At 58.2% G+C, this 12,607-nt stretch overlaps 1 protein-coding gene across 2 annotated transcripts in view; it reads right to left on the bottom strand.

Annotated features, from left to right (window-relative positions):
- Positions 1 to 12,607, bottom strand: part of ABCB9 (ATP binding cassette subfamily B member 9) — a 28,579-nt gene extending 15,972 nt beyond the window's left edge. The window contains exons 1-7 of one of the 2 annotated variants that reach the window (XM_090062973.1): positions 12,543 to 12,595; positions 10,499 to 11,589; positions 6,741 to 8,355; positions 5,425 to 6,141; positions 4,532 to 4,646; positions 3,360 to 3,490; positions 1,352 to 1,557 (exon numbers count right to left, since the gene is read on the bottom strand). In XM_090062973.1, coding sequence (XP_089919099.1) covers positions 1,352 to 1,557; positions 3,360 to 3,490; positions 4,532 to 4,646; positions 5,425 to 6,043 — 1,071 coding nt within the window. In that variant the 5' untranslated portion in view covers positions 6,044 to 6,141; positions 6,741 to 8,355; positions 10,499 to 11,589; positions 12,543 to 12,595. Of the gene's footprint in view, positions 1 to 1,351; positions 1,558 to 3,359; positions 3,491 to 4,531; positions 4,647 to 5,424; positions 6,142 to 6,740; positions 8,356 to 10,498; positions 11,590 to 12,542 lie in introns of both variants that reach the window. The other variant, XM_090062974.1, reaches the window with a different exon arrangement.

Raw genomic sequence — 12,607 nt, 5'->3', positions numbered from 1 at the left:
AACGTGTGGGATCTCTAAGCACATGGGGACAGTTAGCAAGGCCCCGTGACAGCAGCTAGGAGGAGGTTCCCCAGGTGCATGCCCCAACGCTGCTCATGTACACACACGAGGCAGTGAGTGATGTACAGCCCCCTGCGCATTCGCTCTCCTAGCAAGACCGAGCTCAGGGGGAAGGGCCACGGTGGCTGTGATGACTCTGCTCTTCCAGCATGCCAATGTGCACATGCCTAGAGGGGCCTGAGTTGCCTCACGGCACCTGTGGTTAGAAGCACGGAGCCAGAGGAGCGTGAAGGACGCAACCTGCCTTTCGCAGAAGAGGAAGCGTGCGCTGAGCGAGTCGAGCGCTCCACCCCATGGAGGACGCGGTGCTTAGCTTCTGGAGGAGGGGAGCGCCGTCCGGGGCTGGGCAGCTCCTGAGCGCGCACACCCTGACCGGTATTACGGGTCCTGGCAGTGCGTGCAGCGCAGCAGCTGAATCAGCACGGACCGTAGGAAGGGCTCGGTTACATCAGCCCATCCACCCCTGGGGCCCAGGGGGGGACGCCTCCCCGCCACAGATTTGCTATCGTCTCACCCAGTCTTGCTAAAGTCCTAGGCTACAGGGAGTCCACCAGATCTACCCACGGTGGGACTCAGAAGGGAGAGGAACAGAGGAAAGTCCGGGCACGCAGCACTGGACATGGCGCACACCCAGACACATGTACAGGGCTCTTCCCTTTAGGCAACACACCCCTTTTATATCCCCACTGCTGGAGACTGCACAACTCCATTAGCCCGGCTAAGAGGGAGAGGGAAGCCTGAAGGCAGAGGGCCTTTGAATGCCCAGCAACCTCCTGCTTGCTTAACCTGATGAGATGGGACACACTGCACACACGCCCAGCACCTCCCCCACTACAGGCAGGAAACAGCCAAAGTCTGGACAAGAGTCTGGGGTGGACAGGTGCGGCCAGGACAAGCAGCAGGCTCTGGTTGGGAGAAGTGACTCCTTCGGGGAAGCGACAGGCAAGGCCCGGGCAGATTCAGACTCATGTACGAGGGGCTAACGTTCACTGCAGAGTCGATGGTGATAGCTAGCCGCAGCGCAGTCCTCTCCCTGTCAGCAGCACCAGACAGTCAAGTTATACTCCCCACCCTGCTGCATCCTTGCTTGCCTTCTTGCTGAACGCCATGGACGCAAATGAATTTCTTTGACCCCCGCAGGGTCAAGCCTGGCCTCATCCCACCTCTCTTTGCTCACTGCACATCTTCAAATCAGGCCAGAAAAGATGTCATAAGGCACTTGGCTACCGGTCGCCGCATGGGGGGTTAAGAGGGAGTGGGCATAAGCAAGAGAGATGAGCCCTCTGCCTACCTTGTAGTATTTGCCATAGAGGTCAGACACCAGCATGATGATGGGGAAGCCCATGAACGTGACCAGGGAGAGCTGCCAAGACAGGCTGAACATGAAGGCAATCACTCCCGTCGCCTTCACCACGTTGCGCAGGAAGATGTTGATGTTCTGGGACACCAGGTCACTCACAATAGTGGTGTCCGACGTCAGCCGGGAGATGATGTCCCCTGCAAGAGACAGGGTGGGGATGGAGAGACAGCACAGAGCCGTCACCGTCCCCGGACTACCGCCCACCCTCCTGTTAGGTGACCCACATGTGACTCCTTGAGGCACGAGCCCACCCGAAAGTTCATCAGGGCCATGTGCACAGACCTGGGGGGAGGACCTCTGACCTAGACTCCCAGGGTTCAAATGCAACCTCTGTTAGCAGAGGCCGGAGGCTCTTACTGCCAGCTAACAGTTCCAGGGATGATGTAAAACTGGGCTGGCAGGTCTTACCCAAAGCCTGAACAAAGCATCCTCAACACACAAGCTACAACCATCCCGGGCAGCTTTGCTGGTAATTTTGGCAGAGGCTAAGAATCACCTGGGCTAGGAAGGCTGAACCAGCCTCACATCTCTAGAGGCAGTGTGGAGACACGCCGGTTGTTAGGGGTGCACGGGACTGCAGTTATCGGATGTTGAGGGCACCTACAGCCCCAGGGCTGTCGCCTGGTGCTAAATTCATCCAGATATTTTTAATAGAAAAACCAGAGTTTACATTGCTCTGGGTCCACATCCTTGGCGCCCAAGAGCCAGAACACACGAGAGTGCAATCAGTTCAGTGCATCTATTTAAGCCCTGGCTGCTCAGCTGTTTCTCTGTGCAGGCACTGAACTGGCCTGGGCTCCTGCCTCTGTCATCCGAGAACCCAAGCGGGCAAAGCCCGATGAAAAACATACATGACAGACAACTCCTGCAGTGGTCCCCCGGGGTGAAACACCCTGCGATTTGGAAGGGCGACCGGGTTTTGGAGGCTTCTGCATCCTGTTGTGGTTCCCCCGTGAACTTTGGCTGTCCCTTTTGCAGACATGACTACAGAGGGACAGAGAGCCCAAGTCATGGGCATCTTGGTCACGCTGCATGTTATGGCCAGAAACCTCAGCCGGCTGGCCAGGCCAGTTGAGACAGGATCTCCTCACCTACTACAAGCAAACTCTTTGTCTGCGGTTACCCCGTCACACCCTGCAACAAGGGTATTAGGATCCCCACCCACCTTAAGTACAGCGACAGCCTCGAGGCTATTCTGAGTGTCGACAGTGGTCCTCTATAGAAAAGGCCCATTGGAAGATGGAAAAAACAGAAACGGGGTAGGGTTTGCTTTTCAGAGGTGCAATCCACGGAGGCAGCAGAGCTAAAACATGATGGATTTGAAGGTAGCAGTGCCGCTGAGCGGGGACTGGAGACACCTGATCAACAGGAGCTGGAGGGAGGTGGAAAAATCAGGGGAGACAGCCCTGTCCTGCCCTTGTAATCCAGTTCAGGTCAATAGTGACTGCAAGTGTGAACCCACTGAGGGCTGTATGGAAACCACTGAGGTGCACAGGCAGGGTAGCGAAAGGGAAGTTTGGGTGACACACTGGCTAGGAGCACGGCTTTCTATCTTGCCTAGGGCTAGTCCAGAGAGCAACAGCTCTCTTCTGCTACCAGCCCACAGGGCAGCTCCTCTGGCTCCAGAGCTGTCCGTGCTGTTGTCTATCCTTGCTGAGGACCAGGAGGTGAACTGTTACACCCACAAGGCACAGGTTGCACCCTTGTACAGATGCACAGAGCACTTGATTGTGCTACCAGTACTCTCATTTTTGACACATGGCAAGATGCAATTTAGCCATGCATCCTTAGCCCAAGGCCCTGACAAGCATATCAGCGGATACTCGGAAGTCACTGCTTCAGCATTTCAGGTCGATGGCTTCTTAAACCCGGATCCTCAAAGCTTGAGACACCAAACTGAAGTAGCGGGGTCTGAGAAATGCCCCTGGGAGAAACCCACCTGTGCGGTTCTCATCAAAGAAACTCATTTCCTGCGAGACCAGTGACTTGAAGAGGCAGTTGCGGAGTCGAATGTTCAGCCGGGCGAATACGAGCGTGAAAACGCCACCCCGGATACCTGCGGCAAATGAGCTAATTGCAGATAAGAGACGTTATAGAACAATGGACACGAAACACAGCTCAGCAAATCAAGCAAGCCTCCGCACACCAATTCGATGTGAGGGAACGGGGGCCACTGATAGCACTTGGTGCTGCCAAGGTCCATCACCCTGGGACCTCCAGATGCTGCTCAAACACGGATTATCTGGGTCTGACAAACACTCTGGATATCATTATGCCCATTTTACAGGGGAGAAAGCTGAAGCAGGAACGTGATCTCCCCAGCAGAAACATGCCAAAAGACCACAGTTGCCCACCTCTCGGGCTGTGCTTTAATGACTAGACAAGGCCTCTCCGACGTGTTATCATCCAGGCACCCCGTATGGTAGGTGGCACCCGCTTCCATCAGGAGTTGGGACATGAGAAATATTTGTAACCAAATTCAGAATTGGGCTAATATCACCTGGTTTCTGTACAAACTAACTTTGAACAACAGAGCAGAAACAAATCATGCCTTAGTCAAGCCCTGGTTTCTTTTAGAGAGTTTCCAGCCACAAACACTTCACATCGTTCCTACTCAAAAGCAGAATAATCCTGTCTCATCTTGGGTGTATTGGTGCCGGTTGGGGACAACCTGCCATAACCGGCCTTGGCAGCAAGCTGTCATGATAGCCGGTCCCCCCTGCCTGCTGGATCTGCCAGCTTTGTGCAGCTGTCACCAGCTGGGAGGGCAGGTGTGGGCCGATACCTCGACTCTGAGCTTTCCTTGACCTCAAAAGAGGCATCAGAGAGACAAAATGCAAACAAGCTGCTTAAAATGTCCTGTCCCCACTGGAGTTTGTAAATACTGTGGCTGTCTATGAGTCCCCGGTCATCCCTCCACTAACCATAACCGCCACTCAGAATGACGCAGCCGGGGCAGGGAATTGCACCTTTGTGCTCGAGAATGGCCATTAGCAACAGAGAGCAATGCCACAAGGCCAAACACTTCATAAAACACTCACCCAGTCTTGACAGCACTGGAAACACAAGAAACGTCACACAAGCACAGCACAAATAATCTGCCGCAGTTACCTTCCTATGGCGAGCAGAGACATAATCATCACCGCGGTGGAAAACTGGTCCATGCTCTTCTGGATGACTATGCCGTCAATGGCCAAACCTGTGTAATATGGAAGGAAGGTTTCTCCTGTTTGGAAAGGCAGAAGACAAGGAGAATTAGAGTAACATGCAAGGTTTGAGATGCAGACTGGTTCGGGCGGGAGGAAGATATAGCAGCAGAGGTTCATTCGTTTCCAAAAAGAATAAGCCTTTTGAAGGCCCGTAGTCATCTGAGCCGCTAACACCTGAGATTAGTGCAGGCTCGAGCAGGCTTTTCACCACCGATCAGCGCTCCCTCTAAGCCGTGCGGCGTCTGAGGCCATGCGGAGCACCTGGCACCGCGGCACGAGCACGCCTGCGCGGCCGTGCACGCCGCGTGGCTTCGGGGGAACACTGCCACCGATGCTGCTTGCTTGCACCACTCGGCCCAGGGGGGCCAAGGAAATGGGAGCGTTGTCACAGACCCGATGGGGAGCGGGTTCGGGCTCTGGTTTCCTGAAAGATTCAAAGTCTCTTGAACTTTCCTGCTGAACAGAACAATGTGGGGAGGTTTTATGAAGGCCAATGTTTCACTTATTGTCTGCGGGCGAGGCTGAGCCTGCCGTAGGGCCTTCCTCTGCGGAGGCCGAGACACAAGCACGGCAGTGCTGAGCAAGAACGAGAACAGCGGCCCCCAGAGTAGCAGAGATGGCCCCACTCCCACCCTCGAAGCAAGCAAAGGGCAGGGAAGACGCAAACACCATCACCAGCGAGGAGCAAGGTGGGCCTGAACCCTCCTTCTCCTTGTGCCAGACTAGCGAGCCGCTTGCTCAGCCAGAGAAGGACATCTGATTTTACACAATGGCTTTAAAACAGCGCTCACTCACCCAAAGCGGCGACGAGGAGGAAGAAGGCAGCGATGACCAGGAAGATGGCGTCCGGTTTGGTGTAGGACAGCAGCTTGTGGATAGTGGCGCCCGACACCTCGTCCCTCCTTTGCTGAGGGGGCGCGGAGCCGGGGTCACACACCTCCTCTGTTTCTGCCCTGGGCTCCGGACTGCCCCCCCGCGTCTCGCTGGAGGAGGTGACAGAGGCCAGCAGCTGCCAGTGGCAGAACGTGCCCGCCAGCGACACGTACGTCCACGCGAACAAGCTCCAAAACCACGGGTCCTTCACGGTCCTCCTGACCTCTGAGTAGAGCAGCAGCTTGACCATGGCATAGATGCCCATGAGCAGGCAGACGAGGAGGATGCAGGTCTGGGAGGCCTTCAGGCGCCGGGGGCCGTGGGTCGCGTTCTTGGCGACCCCGATGGCAGCTCCAAGCAGCGCGCAGGTCCTGTACAGGCAGCCCCCCCACATGTCCAACGTGGAGTTGAAGACATTGAAGCTCTTCAGGTCCTGGAGGACGTCCTTGCCGCTCGGGCCGTGCAGGTACAGCAGCGTGGTCACTGCCACGTCCACGCCGCTGAACGCGAGGGTGCTGGCGACGGCCGTCCGCGCTCTCATCTTCCCCTTCGCCTTGGGTGGGGCAGAGCGGCGCTGGGGGCAGAGAAACGTGGGGAGGGCCCCCTAGCTCGAGGGCGCGGCGGCCATCTCCGTCTTTCCTAGGAGGGAAAAGGAAGGGGATGGGAGCGCCGGGGCCCCTCGGCAGGCTGGTCGGCCGACGCGGGGGGTGCGGAGAAGCGTCTACCCGTGGGTCTGTTAGAAGCCAGCTGGCTTCTCCCCCTCCCCAGCAACCGCCCCGGGGACGTGCATGGGAGCAGCCCCATCCTGCTGACCCCACGCCCCGGATGCACCGCCTGGCATTATCCGCACGAGACCCGGAGCGTAACGACGCTTTGTCAGCGACCGTCGGCCCGAGGACCGGGGAGTTCACGACCGGCTCGGGAAACCCCAGGACCAGGATGTTGAATCTGCTGCTTCTGAACCTCGCCGGACGCTGCCCGCACCGCAGCCCACGGGTCGGCGGGGGACGGGCGCCGGGCAGCGCACGCATCCCTCCCAGCGCCTCGTCCGGCTGCTGAGCCGTGTTCTTGGATGGCCACAGCCAAGGTACAGGCGTGCCACCCCCAGGCTCTTCGGGAAGAGCTCTTCAAAGTGGCTCGGGAAGGGCTTTCCACCTCTTTGCCTCTGTCTCGGGAAGGGCGGTTAGATCCCCAAGGGGTGGATGGATCCCAGATCCCAAGCGTGGGCCACCAGTTACCTGGACCCGGTTATGGAAGAAGAGCAAAATCAACGGAGAGAGAAGAGGCTGAGCAGCCTTGGCCGATCCTGGGGAGCATCGAACCAAGGGCAGGCAGGGGGAACGGCACGTCCTGGCATTTCGACTACCGAACACCGCTGAGACCTAACGCTTTTCATCTCAAAGTGCTTTACAAAAGGAGAGCCAGGGTCTTTGTCCCTCCCATCAGGGGCCGCTAACACACACACGGTCCTTTCCCAGCTCCTTCCTGCTCATCAGATTCAAACCAGCCCAGATCTGAAGAGTTGCCGGGCTATTCCCTACGAACGCCGTCTGTTCGCTCTTTCCCCCTTCACAACGAACATCAGAAAGCAGCCGGTTTCCCTGTTCGCTCCCTCCTCGTGTTTCACGTGTTCATTATCCAGCCCGTTAAAACGGGCAGGAGATGCTGGCATCCAGGCAGACATCTGCTTCCCCCAAAAGCAAATGAGCTCCTGAAGCCAGAGCTCAAAGGGTCTCCTAAGAAAGAAAACCTCCCGCGTGACCTGAGCGGTCTCCCCCGGAGCAGCCAGTGATGCGGAAAGCCGCACAGCTCCCCATTACGTGCCCGGGTGGGCCTGGCTGGGGGGGATTTTTTCCGTGCCAAAGCTTGCAAATAGTTCGTAGATTTGCAAGGGGGGAAATTGGCAGCAGTCTCCTCCCTTCACAGTCTTTGTCTGCCACTGTGGGGACGGCTTCCTACCGCAACCCATCCTCTCCCGGCCCTCGGCACCGGTCCCAGGAGGATGAGTTACTCTGCCGAGAGCGCCAGCGCTGTGCAGCGACAGCCGCTGGAGGCCAGTGTTGGGCTGGAAACAAGTTAGCCCAGGAGGTTTCAAGGCAGGCTGGCTATGTGCCCTCTCAGCCCAGGTGCCCACGCTCTCAAACAGCCCCCGAGCCAGGGCGACAAGGAGTCAAGCAACAAGCCTGAGCACAACCAGTTGCTTCTTGCCGCCTTCTTTTCTTTGCTTTTTTAGCAGCGTCGTTCGTGCAAAACAAAGGGACGGGGATTATGGATGCCACGGGGCGGTATTCTAGACACTATCTGGGATGAAGGTGCCTCCCCATAAAGCCTGCGACAGATACTCCAGCTCGCACCACCGAGAGGGACTTGAACGGCGTGAGAGTGCAGCCCAGCCCGTGCCGACGCCATAAAACACCCTCAGCTGGGTAAACTGAGCCCCGAGAGCTGAGTCCCCCACCCCCATGTATCCCCAAAGCCACTTGAATAATAATAACCTTGGCGCGTTCAGCCAACAAAGGGCCAGAAAAGGTCACAGATGTCGATGGTGCCAATTTTATCACCTCAAAGATTAAGAAATTAAAGGTAACGGGCGGCTTGAGGACACCTGCGCTCTTCACTTCACCGAACGAGAGCGCGAGGGAGGGCGGGTGGAGAACTGAGACGCCGCTGGGAAACCTCTTCCTTGCTGCTGGTGGGGAGAAGGAAGTTTAATTCCTGGACACAGCTTCATTTTTCAGACCTGGCAGCCAAAGGTAGCTGCCGGGGCCGAGAGCGCGCAGCCTCATCTCGGAGCATCCACGCCGGGGACCGCAGGGCCCGTCAGTCTCAGGCATCTGGAGAGCAAAGAGGAGGCTGAAATATAAAAGGGAGGTTTTGGAGGGGGGGTTGAAGGGACTTTTGGACACAGACGAGCCTGTGGTCCTGTCCGAGTCCTAGGCTCGACGCAGCCTACGCTGTCACCGCTCCCTACGTCTTGGCCTGTCCACGCTGCTGCGCTGTGCAAGGATTGCCGGTCAGACCATTCACTGGCATGGCGCCTTGCAGCTAAACCCTGCAGCAGCCTGGCATGCGGCGGTAGCGTTACTGCCACCTTTTTTACCTCCTGCAGAGAATTCAGCGGCTAGTTTGGCTTCAAGGGCTGGACACGCAGTCGCTGTCACGGGGAGCAGCCCTGGGAGCCATCAATCATCGAGAGAGACCTCCGCACGGGGTCCTTGTTTGCACTTAACACCTGCGTAGCACCCAGCACTTGGGCTACCCCGGCACCAGCGTGCGAGGCCTGCTAGTTTACGGCAAGGACAGACAGCATCGCCCAGCCAGGTCTGCGACCTCCTCAGATGAAGGAGAAAGGTGCCCGGCCCAGGAGGACAAAAATACTGATCTATAAAAAGCAACAAACTTCTGCTTTTATTTTGGCCTAAAAACCCCAAAACAGCCCAACACGTTGTGCAAAAGCTGCTAGTAAAAAAATATATATATATATACACTCCTTCCAGACAAAGCTGGTATTTCTGCAACACAGCTCAACCCCTTTAGAGCAAGGGGGAGGTTATGAAGAGCCCCAGCCCTGCGGGCAGCCAGCCTGTCCTCCCGGCCCTTTTCACGCAGCAAGCAGCCGCCCGGCGCCTGAAACGCAAGATTTCAAATAACCGAATGCAGAAGCAGCATTTCAGGCTCTGCAGTCCGGGAGAAGCTCGCGCCAGGGTCCTTCCAACACTGTGCATATACCCAAGACGATGCTCAAATAGGTCACTCTTCTGTGACTCACAACTGGAAGGGGGGGAAGAGATTTCCCTGCCACGACACCGAGAAACTCAAAGTTCAAACCCCAAGAAAGGAGAGAGGTGGACGGGAAGCAGGGCCCGGGGAGGGATTTTAGGTGCCGAGGTGCATTTATCCAAGCAAGCTGTGCTAGAACGAGCACGCCAGTGGCTGCAGGTAACGGGCACCGCCGGGCTGGCGCCAGGCAGTGGCAGCACCTTCAGCGAGACGATCTTCATGGCCAGTTAGTGCCAGGGAAGTTGAGCTCGTGCTGTTTGGAAAAACCAAGCCCACAAGCTCCTTAGGAACATGAGAAAACCTGGTGTCGATGAGGCAGCCGCTGGGGACGGAGGGACCATGCCCTCAGGGACCCACGCATTTGCCCCTTGTAATGGGAAAACTCCCTCCGGGGCTGGGTCCCCAGAGAGCCCGCTCCCTGATATCCCCTCGAGAGGAAGTAGGACAAGCACAAAGCCTGGTCGTGGAAACGCAGCCTTCCTGGGGCCAAGGAGACTGGGGCAAACCTCCCTGCCAGTCAGAGGCAGGCTGGGATCTGCGCCATCCCCGCAGCACAGGCATGACCTTCGGATCCGAGGCTTCAGCCACCATCGAGGTTTGCCGCGGCCATCTATTATTTATGAGCCAGTTCTCCAAGGGCTGGTCTGCACGGGGAACCTGGCCTGCACGGCGAGAGCTGCATCATTATCCTGCTCTACCTACGCCAGCGTGGGCAGCCTGGGCAGGACAAAACCGCTGTCCTTTGCACCTTTGAAAAGCCCTCCCTCGTGCATTCGATCTGCCCTGGACTCACCCCGGGGCAGAAACAAGCCCAGTGCTTCCCTGTTTCACCCGCCACGAGATCCTCGTCCGCAAGGAGGAGCGCGTTCAGCTGAATGCCCCCAGCGCAAGCCACTTTCCCTCCATCCCAACCCATCGCAGGACCCCACAGCTCTTCCACTGTCAGCCCCGCTGCACCCTCCAGCCTCGCGGCCTTTGCCACGCACCAGACTCTTCCGGGTGCAACACGCCCCAGAAAAACCTGCCCGCTATTAGGGAAGGGGCCTTGCAATGGAGCCGCGGCGGGTGCAATGGTGCCGCCACCTTGCCGACACATAGGAACTGCTCGGAAAGCAGGCGTCCTCATTTCTTTATGGGGAATCTCACCGCTCCCGGGGCAGGGGCAGGGGAAGGCCAATTGCAACATCCACCGCATATGTGGAAATCAGCCTGGTACCTCCAAATGGCTCCAGGGACGCCAGGAGACAGAGCCAAGGGCACGGAGGCAGGTAAAGCAAGCAAGCGAAGGCCTGGCTGGAAGAAGGACGCAGAACGAAGCAACCACCGGCAGCAGCCGCGCGGCTGCTTTGTGGCAGACCCGCCGGAGGAGGGAACGGCCGCCGCAGCCAAAGGGCTCGGGTCAGAACGGGGAAGCGCCTGTGGCCTTGCTTCCCGTCAGACCGGGACTGGACTGACGGCGCACTCTCCCGCATCGACTCTTCGGTGCAGAAAGCAGCGACTGCGGGTGGCAGGAACAACTGCGAAGGACGGTTCCTCGGCCATTAGAGCTGCGATAGCTGTCCTCAGTGCATATTTATAGAAATGCAAACCAGCTGTACTCTTCAATACCTTCATCGGCGACTTGGATGCGGGCGTGAAGCGTGCTCTGTCCAAGTTTGCGGGCAATACTAAACTGTGGGGTGAAGTGCACACTTCGGAGGGCAGGGGACGACTGCGGGCAGCCCTGGACGGGTTAGAAAAGTGGGCAGGATACAACAGGATGCTGGACAACAAGGACGTGTGCAGGTGAAATACCCAGCACGCCTACCGGCTGGGAACAGCAGTGGAAAGGGATCTCGGAGTCACAGTGGACTCCAAAATGAACACAGCGTGACGAAATCATCAGCAAAGCACTTGATCAGGCATCAGTAGATGCGTGACAAACAGATCCAAGGAGGTGATATGTCCCCTCTGCGTGGCATTGGTCAGACCGCGGTTGGAGTACGACATCCAGTTTTGGGCGCCGTACTTCGAGAAGGATGTTGATAGACTCGAGGGTCCAGAGGATGGCTAGGGCCTTACAGGACAAGCCCCATGGGCTCCCAAGGGAGGTGATGCTCTCCCTGCCTTGGGGGTCTTTAGGAGACGGCTGGATGGGCATCTGGCTGGGGTCGTCTTTCCTGCCCGTGGCAGGGGGTCGGACTCGATGATCTGTTGAGGTCCCTTCCGACCCTACATCTGTGAATCTACGGCCATCCAGTTCTTCCTACATATTCCTGGCACTGACCTGTCTATTGCCGGGCTTTTGGGGGTTCATGTCACCATGCCCTGGAGACAATTAAAAAAAAATAAAGCATCAAGTGACTTCTAGCGCGTGTAGGGTGGTGGATGCACAGCCCTGTCACCAAGCAGCCGTGTGAGACCCCCCGATCCTGCCCGACCCGTGCCCAGGGATGAGAACACGACATGCAAAGGCCTGTGATCTTCAGCCTCTCTGCAGCTGCCGGTTGCGGTGCCAACGAGTGCAAAGCGTCCCGGGACCACTGGAGGCATTAGCTCGCGACCCTCCACACCCACCATCGCACGGCGGGGACGTTCGGTCCCAGCCCTGTGCCTGGTTTGAAGCAGAGACGAACCACGCAGCTCAAACTCCCGGCAGCTCATCCGTAGCCCAGACTCCATCCTGGGCAGCCTTGCCGCTCGGTCAGTCCTGATGAACAACCAAGCAGCGGAGAGGAAAGAAGCTGTGCCGGCTGCTCCCGGCAGCAGACCTCACGATCGCTAGGAGGCCGTTTGATCTTGCCCAGGCACAACAGAGCAAGCGGATAAAATCAACAGCTCGATCCTGTGCCTGGGAGGGTGCCCCCCAGACCGGGGGCCCTGGGCCAGCAGCTTCTGCGCAGAGCCGCCAGCGCGGGCACAGGACGGACTCGCCGAGCCCTGCCCCTTCTGCGTCGGAGCAGACCCTGGCGCACGCCTGCCTCGAGCGCACCAGGCTGCAGCCCCCCCCCGAGAGGGTCTCCCCACCGCGGCCCCGCCTGCCAGAACGGCTCCAGGATCCTGTGCCCACAGGTGACGCCGGTGGGGGTGCTCTGCTTGCAGCTGGTGCCGGCCGGCACCACCAGGCCAGAGCTGCGTGTGCCAGCGCCCCCCCTTTGCAGCCATCCTGCCCCGACCCCAATGCAGGCAGGGGCCGGGGGGAGACCATGCCCCCGACCCCAGGCCCGGTGGGGGGTGCAGCAGCTGCAGGGGCTGCCCCAGGCAGGGGGCAAGGTGCTTACCTGCAGCCCAGCACCAGCAGGACCTGCCCAGCCAGCAGAATCCCTGGGACAAGGTCGGAAGTGGG

This window comes from Crocodylus siamensis, chromosome 9 (genome assembly GCF_052110815.1).
Source record: "Crocodylus siamensis isolate JL-2025a chromosome 9, ASM5211081v1, whole genome shotgun sequence".
Classification (NCBI taxonomy): domain Eukaryota; kingdom Metazoa; phylum Chordata; order Crocodylia; family Crocodylidae; genus Crocodylus; species Crocodylus siamensis.
This window is presented reverse-complemented; position numbering and strand designations above follow the sequence as displayed.